The sequence below is a fragment of the Malaclemys terrapin genome, chromosome 4, assembly GCF_027887155.1.
Source record: "Malaclemys terrapin pileata isolate rMalTer1 chromosome 4, rMalTer1.hap1, whole genome shotgun sequence".
NCBI lineage: Eukaryota > Metazoa > Chordata > Testudines > Emydidae > Malaclemys > Malaclemys terrapin.
This window is the reverse complement of record NC_071508.1, coordinates 73,431,412-73,440,217: the sequence shown is the minus strand read 5'-3', so window position 1 is coordinate 73,440,217 and position 8,806 is coordinate 73,431,412. Positions and strand designations below refer to the sequence as shown.

General features: G+C 42.3%; 1 protein-coding gene across 4 annotated transcripts in view; it reads left to right on the top strand.

Moving 5' to 3' along the window:
* The first annotated feature begins 2,949 nt into the window (after nucleotides 1-2,949).
* Nucleotides 2,950-8,806, top strand: part of SLC1A2 (solute carrier family 1 member 2) — a 211,991-nt gene continuing 206,134 nt past the window's right edge. For all 4 annotated transcript variants that reach the window (XR_008444759.1, XR_008444760.1, XM_054026505.1 and 1 more), the window contains exon 1: nucleotides 2,950-3,354. Coding sequence is in view for 2 of the 4 variants with exons in the window: in XM_054026505.1 (XP_053882480.1) it covers nucleotides 3,338-3,354 (17 nt within the window). In the remaining 2 variants the exon portion in view is untranslated. The remainder of the gene's footprint in view (nucleotides 3,355-8,806) is intronic.

The window sequence follows — 8,806 nt, the reverse complement described above, 5'->3', positions numbered from 1 at the left end:
CAGTTGCTGTCTGCAGCTGCTGCTGCGATGCCAGGCACAGGAACCAAGAATAGGTGGACTGTCTCTCCTGTATTTCCAGTGGTCCTCCTGGTGATGCCCAGGCAACATGGAGGAGAAGGAATAGGATGTCTGACTGACATGGAGAATGGTGAGGCAGGCAGGAGCAAGAGGTTGGAGGAGTTGGATGGGAGCAGAGGACGAAGGAGACAGGAGCTAGGGTGGAATGGTGGATAAAAGCAGAAGGGAAGGGGAGCAAGAGTTTGGGGGGGGGTTGGATAAGATCAGATGGGGGTAGAAGCCATGGGGTGAGGATGGATAGAAGAGGAGAAGGACAGGAGTTGGGGCATGATGGGGTAGATGGAAGCAGAGGGGGAGGGATGCAGGAACTGGGGGTGATGTGGTGGATAGGAGCAGGGAGGAAGGAACTAGTGAGTGGATAGAAGGACAGGGGACAGGAGCCAGGAAGCTGGAGTAGAATATGAGCAGAGGAGGTGGATAGAAAGAGAAGGGAAGGGGACAGGAGCTGGATCAGTGACAGACAGGAGAAAAGGGGGTGGGAACAGAAGCTTGAGGAGGACTAGACAGAAGTGTCTATAACAACTATAGCACACTCCCCTCCAGAATCTGGAATTGAATGTAGGAGTCTTGAATCTTTACAATCCTTTGCTGACAGCAAATATTGGCAAAACACACTAGCACAGTGTATGCCTCAACCCCCTCAAGTGCCTAGTCCACACATCGGATAACAACCTACCATTGCTACCATTTAAAATGACCAGTTATATTGTATTGTGGTAACAAAAAACACCAGCTTTCTGATTCAATGGCACTGGTGCATGTATGTATGCAGCTTTCTTTCTTCGTCATAGATAACTATTTAAATATGATTTGCCCTATTCTGTTCACTTCCTCTGAAGTATCTGACACCTGCCACTGTTGGAAGACAGGCTACTGGGCTAGATAGACCAGACCATTGGTCTAACCCAGTATGGCCATTCTTATGGTTTTATGAACACCTATCATGATTAGAGGTTTGTTTATTTTTATAATTCCAGCAGGAGGGCAAAGTCAGAGGCTCTATAGTCACTGGCAGAATTAGTCGCTGTGGTGTTGCAATCTGTGTTCTTGCTGCTTCTCCCCATTTCATTGTTTCTAGGAGCTCGAACCCAGGGATTAGGCTCCTGCATATTTAGCTATTTCTTTTTAATTTAACTAAACGAAACTAACCACTTAAAATTGACTAACCGCGGGACAATTCACCTTTCTGCTAGCTTCATTGTCTCCTTTCAGAAGTACTGATTTACCCACATCTCCAACAGAGGTCAGCAGAGCCCCATTGGAGAGATTTATTCACGGTATTCATACTTTATTATTGCAAAGATTCCCTTCATATGCATCTGAAAGCACACCACATACAAAAGGCCATCACCAAAGCACACATTTGCCTCTCATTACTGGTTTCTAAAAAGCTAAGCAGTTTCTTGTGAGTCTTCTCGCTAGTGAGTCTTCATATGCCGAAGGCAGATCTGATCCCTGTTTATCTAATCTATCCATTGACCTGACCTGTTCCGTTATTGACATGGTTTTGCGCCACTTTCCCCTTGTTCTGGCAGCTTGAGAGGCAAATCAGGAATGAAAGAAACGTAGATTCTGCTATCGTTACTCAAGTGAATATTTCCCTTAACTTCCACAGGTCTATTCCTGCGCGTAAGGAGTCCTCCTGGGGGGGAGGGGGAAGGGTTGCAGAATAAGGCCCTGACTAAGTAAAAAGTCAAGGACCCCATTCCAGTTGAAGATATGTAGAAGAAACAGACACGTTATTACCGGGGGCGCAGGGAGATACACATGTAGATCACCCGTATGAGGAATTTTCCCCCGGCCTTTTGATTAACACTCTGTAAGGCTCTTCATTAATAGTAATGCAAATTAATATTTAAAGTCAGGTAATTTATTCCGGCATCAAAAGAAGAAATGCAGGAAAAGGCTTCTCCGGCATTAACCCTAACTGCTGACTTGCTTCTAATTTCTCTGCTGTGTGTTTTTCTTTTCTCTCTCCCCCCCCCTACTTATACAGTAGTGTGACCCTTCCCCGCCCCTCCCTTGGAGTCCCAATCCGATTGTTAATCAGGTTTAAAGGACATGAACGTGACAGTAGTCTATCTACCGGGGGAAATTAACTCTTTGCCTTCATGCCTTTCCGTGCCCTTTCCCCAGTGCGATCTTTCTCCCCCCTCCCCCTTGTTTTCTCCTTATAATTCGGTGTGATTTACCTGCTGCAGAAATGTGTCTCACACTCACCCCGTTTGCCAAAAGGCTAACATTTGCTCTAATTTGCTCGAATAGACTTCCAGTTATGCTTCGAGAGCTGCCACAGCAGGACCCAGTAACACCCCCCCCCCCCTCCCTCGGTTCCTAACCGGAAAATCCAATCAACAACCCCCCAAAGGCAAAGCCACGGAAACAAAGAGAAGAAGCTAACGACGAGACTGGGAAGGGTCCTCGTTAGGGACCGACTGAGATTTATAGCTGCTGAGCTCGCAAAGCGGCACGAACAATGCAAAGGGAAACGAGCGTGTATGTTTGCGCCTGTTCAGACGCGTCCTTTGTGGTTCTAATCTAATCTCCTGCGTTTAACCTCACCGCTGTAGATTTAAAATCCACTGGCAAAGAGGGGGGCAGGTAATGAAAACCAAGCAAGGCTGAATCGCTGCACTAACTCAGCCGCTGAAATCACTGTCATTCCTCTGGATCCATGCATTCCCTCGGTGGGATTTTTCTTCTTCTTTAAATAAGTGGCTGGGGGGATTTATAGGGGTAACAGCAGCTTGTGATGTCAGCCCTTGCCTAAAATAGAGAAGGATAGACTGCAAATCCACAGCTAGAAGGCTAAAACCTTCCAATCCAGCCTCAGCCAACACCATGTCAATGTGAAGTCACCCACCACCTCTTCCCCACACATATACTCACTCACATGCACCCCCCCGCACACACACTCCAGGAGGAGAAAGCAAGGGATCAAAGCCCAGGTGTCCTCCACAGCCTAACCCTGCCGTCCGCTGCTCATTTTCCACTAGGGGTGGCAGTGCTTTTTCCTCCAAGACATGAAAGCCTAAAAGACGTGGAGAATATCAATCCAACAGGAGGTGGTGGTAGTGGAGGGGGGTGGAGGAATCTGAAGAGCAGAGCTTCTGGAGTCTTGCCTTTTGGAGCCTTGAGGATTATACAAGGAATTTTTGTGCTACTACTTAGACGCTAAAGGGGGTTATCCAAAAGACAGAGCTTCCTTTGCATCCCACCTCCCTTGGATTCTTGAGAAGACAGGGGGGCTTTCAGGACCATGGCATCGCCAGAAGGGTGAGGGGGACTGTCAGTTTTGGAGGGTGGGATGGGAGGAAGAGCGTGTGTGTGTGCTGTGCTGTGCTGTGGTGTGGGTGACAGTTTCATTGCATCTGTTTCGTTGTATCCTTCACGCCTCTCCCCCTAAATGAAACCACCAGGGCGCGAGACGGAAAACAGGCAAAGGCAGGGCGGGGAGAGAACGGAATTTCAAAAATGAGCTGCTGGCAAGGAGTCATTTGTCTACCGTCCGCAGATGTAAAGGCAAATGTGATCAAACCACCTTCCTCAAAGCGAGGTGCCCAGATCAATGGTTAAAATGAACAATCAATGGACCTCTGGGTATATGTATAGTCTATATTATGCAGCTCTAACTAACAAAGGGAGGGAACAGAGGAACTAACCAAAACCATTTTTATATTGCAAAACTCTTTCAGGTCTGTGCCAGTTATAGTGAAATGCGGTAAGAGGGGATAAGAAATGCTGGAGCGTGCTGAATGTTACACAAGAGGCATTATTTATGGCACAGTAAAAACAATGTGTTCATGATAGGACAATCCCTCTCCAGCTCTTGTGAAATGTCTGCGAGCACCAGCCACTGATTGGCTTCTCTGGGTTTTTTTTGTTTGTTTGTGTGTGTGTGTTTTTAAAAAGCAAGGTCTGCTGGCAAAAGGTTTCTTTGATCGCTGGTTGCCCTCCTGTGATATTGTCTAGCAATAGCATTATAATGCATCTGGCGTGAGCCTCCCTCTTTATCCCTGCACGTTGTCAGGTTGGATCAGCATGATCTGCTCTAGACAGGACCTTCCGAGGACAGAGTGCAAAAGGAGGCTCTGTTTATATATTGGGTTTGTGTCTCCTGGGATGAAAGACTTGATGAGCTGATTTCAGTAACCTGGAACAAAGGGGCACATTGCTGTAAAGCGTAGGCACCTCAGTGTCACACTACCTGAGCAAAGAACTGTGTCTCCTTCCAGGCAGATGGGCGTTAGGCCAGCTGACTTATGGAAGTTGTGTAGAAAATTACAGGCGATGTTTTTTTCCCTAGACATTCTAATACCTGCAGAAAAAAATTAATTCCACGTGTATTCACAGCAGAACTCTGGCACAGTGGAGCAACAGAAACTTTCTTCTCTGGCAATATTAGCTTAGCCTGGGGTACCATGCTGCCTCCGGAGGGAATTTATAGATCATATATATACACATAAATCTGTTCCCTTGCCGCTCCGTTTATCTGTTGATAACCTCTAATTAGTCATTTCGTTGTCAAGGGGAAATGCTAAAGTGCTGTGCAGTTTACAGGAACAGTTAAGCTGGGAAAACAGGGTATGTCCAAGTGACTGTAGTTGGCCACATCTTACCATTGCGTTATCATGCCCCAGCTTTGACTCTCCTCTGTGCACCATGCAGCCAGATGCCTGTTTTTATTTTAAACTATGAAGTATTTACTAGGTATATGTTTATTTCAGAGACTCATAGACTAATGTATTAGCTACTGTGACATTGTTTATACAGCAAAGATCACACAACAGAGAGATCAATTATAAGCAAAGACACAGGCTGGTAGGTAGATTTTTCAGTTTGAGATGAAGTAAACATTTTTAAAATATAAGCAAACACAGCAGTACTTTTTAAATACATTGATTGTACAGCCAGATAAAAGAGAGAGAAGAGGGTTTCAATAAATACACGTTTTCTCTCTTTCCCTGTTGGAGCACATAATGGGGGCAGGATAGGAAAAGAAGGAAGAAGTTTAAGCATTGTCTTCAAACTCCTACAGGAATGAACATAGATTAAGAAAATCTGGAGCATGGAGCATCAGTGATTTCATGAGTCATCTCTATTTATTTGGTGTATTTGATATAAAAATGCACCAACATGTCTTAGGATCCTTCAGATATAAGCATAACTTCAGTCTCTGCTGCTTTTATCAAAGAGGTTTTTTCCCAAACCACCTCTTTGCAACATGACAACAAAACCCCAATCAAACCAAAAAACTACCAGCCTCTGCCCCCATCAGGTGTATATCTGAGGATAGAGCTTAGCCTTCTACTATGGTCTAAAGGTCAATAAACTCTGGCTCTTTTGGAACAGCAGGGAAAGTGAATTCTGGAGGCATGGGACTTTCTCTATGAATGGCTGTCCAACAATCCTTAACATTTAACACTAGGGTCTGCTAGCTGGAAGGCCACAGATGACCTCCACTGTATAGCAGTATACAGGGTTAGACCCAGTCTCTCAGGTATGTGTTTCTAAATGGGGAAAAGATAGAGAGAAATAGAGGCTAGTGTGAGAAAGCAAAATGGTACTGAGACAGGTTAATCTGGCATTCTGCTCCTGAGTTAGGTATCTAGGGCGGCATTGATGTTCAGATAAACACACTTTCAGAGGTGTGTGTGCCATACCTGTATTTAAAATTAAAGTATTTGTGAGTTATTTAACAATTTATCCCTAAATGGGGGAATTTGCACAAAAGTCTCAAAGTTGAGGATGAGTCAAAAAACCTCACCATTTATTTAGCAAATAATAACACAAAGCACCAAAAATATACATAGAGGAGGGCAAATATGCATTCCATTCCCCAGAGGATATTGACTATGTCCAGCCAGGGTTCACAAGGGAGGGAGATTTCCTTGCCTCCCCCCTTTCAATAGTGATTGCTTTCTTTCTTCAGTTTCTTCATCAGTCGCTTTTTCAGACTTTTGTCTTTGTGGTAATCTACTGTCCGGAAAAATCTGTTATGATAAGTTTCTTTGCTAGCAACAAACCTAATTAAAATGAAAATGTAGAATGAAATGACCCTTGAAATAATAAAATCAAACCCTGTGTAGGCTGATCATTGTTCCTTTAATCGCAGCCACTGCTGGTTTTCTTGATGCTGAATATATTGGCTGGTATCTTGATTGCTGAGTCTTCCTTTCACAGAGTCCCCTGACATGGATAGCATTACCAAGCTTTCAGGCTGCTGTCTCAAATTGGAAACAGCTAACAAGTAATGCAGGGAGGAAAGTTTAGAGCCTGGTACTGACATTCACAGTTGTACTGTCCTAGTTCAAAGAGTCATTCATATTATCACATATTCCTAAAATACCCATCACTATAGTAACTGGTGTAGCACTTAATTTCTATGGGTTTGGTCCTGCAAGGTGCTGAGCACTCTAACCATGGCCCTGATGGACATGTGCTTCACTTTCAGCATAGGAGTAGCCCCATTAAGTTACAAGGGATTGGTCCTCTCTCTAAAGTTAAGCATATGCCTATGTAATTCTTGGGTCAGAGGCAAAGTGCTCGGCACCTTGTGGGATCCAGTCCCATAGTATCTACTTATCAGTCTAATCTGGTTCCCACTGAAGTCAATGGCTGTTTTCCCATTGACTTCAATGAGAGTGGGATCAGGCTCTCTATCTCTTAGTACGTTTATTCTTTTTGAAGGGAGCTGGCCTAGTCCTTACTTTTATAATCTAGAGATAGTCTGAAGCTGTTACATTTGAATCTATATTTTGAAGAAGCCCTCCCCCCCCCCAAAGATCAAGTGTTTTGGTTTTAGGCTATTCTTGCAATGGGGGTATTTGCAAAATTAGCATACAGGTCTGGGTTTGAATTTAACTTCCAGAGTTTGTGGGTTTCAGATCTGGATTTTTGTTTTGGACTTACCCATAATAAGAATGTAACCGTAGTGAGACTTCTGGTGTCACATACAATAAGTGCTAAACAATCAATGTCCAAACCAATCAAAGCCAGAATAGCCCTTCCCATATCATTTCCATTACTCATTAAAGCTCCCCATTAAAACTCTCTTTATGGCATTACAAAACATTCTCATGAATGACCCAGAGACAAGAAATTGGGATGATGTAGGCAGCAAAAGAAAGTACTTTATCATATAAGAAAGACACAGGCAGAGAAGCACTAGTATAGATATGTTAAAAAGAAACAGTAGTATTATATATTATATATGAATATATATTTCAACTGAAAAATAAAAAGCTCACTAGAATTCTCATTACATTCAGCAATACAGATGTATCAAGGTGTTTATCCAGTCCTGTGAGCTTATTAGTAAAATCATCCCAGGTACTTTATAATTTTATATATACAGACTGTTTCTTTAATAGACTGTATGCCAGCAGAGTTCTCATCCTCGTGTAAATGTAGTATATAGTTCAAGTTATCCCTTCCTGGGGTTTGGCTTTATTGACTCAATTAACAATAGTACAACATAAACTGCAGCCTAAGCTTTCTCCCTAAGCTTGAATATCCCTAGGGTTTCCTTCAGGACCTCTATCTCAGCCCTTAGTTTCACCATCTCTGAGACATGCCATCTTTTTTATACTCTTAGATTGAAGTTAATTGGACATGTCTGATTTTAACCCCAGAGTGGGTCAAACTACCAAACTACCTCTGCATCTGTCTGCAGGGTTCAAGAAGCTAACATCAGGGTGATTTCATAGAAAAGCTTTTCATCCCCATGCAGGATCCTAGAATCGGCCACATAGTTACACACATATATTTTGCTTCACTTCATTTACATTTAATAATTTATTCACACAACTCTATTCATGTATATATAAACATTAGTTGAAATGTGTTGACATATATGATTAAATATATTGGATTATAAAATCCACCAAAATGTGTTTCGTTATTATCTTTATTTATTATTGACACAGCAACAAACAGTGTTGAAGACCACTTAATTTGTGTTCAGTCTCCACATTTGGGGGGCAGATGGAACAGTTGAAGCACATAAATGAAAGACATGAACTATGGCCCTGACCCTGCTCTCACTGATGTCAATAGCAAAACTCCCACTGAATTCAATGGGACAAAATTAGGCCCTGTGAAATATAAAGCATGTTCCTTAAAACTAACTGTTGATGACACAACAGCCCATGAGACACCAAGTTTCAGTTCAACCTTGAGTAACAATTTCAAAGAGAAGATACCTAGGGCCCTTTGTTTTCATTTTTTATTGTATTTAATTTTTCCTTGTAGTTTATCAGTGTTTATTACTCCAACAACAAAAACAGGTAAAAATCGTTGCAAAAAACTATTAATTTTTCTAGGTAAATACTGGGGTTTATTTTGGTGGACAGAAGGACAGAGGAAAAAAGTATTCAGTAGATTAATGCTTTGAATTCTGTTCATCAATGTGGTTTGCTGCAGAACTAAAACAGAACTCAAAACACAATGCCACCTCTGAGTTTAAGAAAACAATATATCTCTAATCCCCAAATAAAACTTTTCATTTGAATAAACAGTTTACTGTTGTAGACTTAGAACTATTAGCCTATGAATATTTACATTTAATAATTGGGTCACACCATTTGCAGCGCATACACTCACTTCATCCTTTTCTCCTGTTTTTGTTTTTTTTAAATCTTAGAATTCTTCCTTGTGTTCTGAAATGTAGCCTAATACAGGTTTTCATTTTCTTCCCATTTTAGTGTGTCAGATCTTTAAACCATTC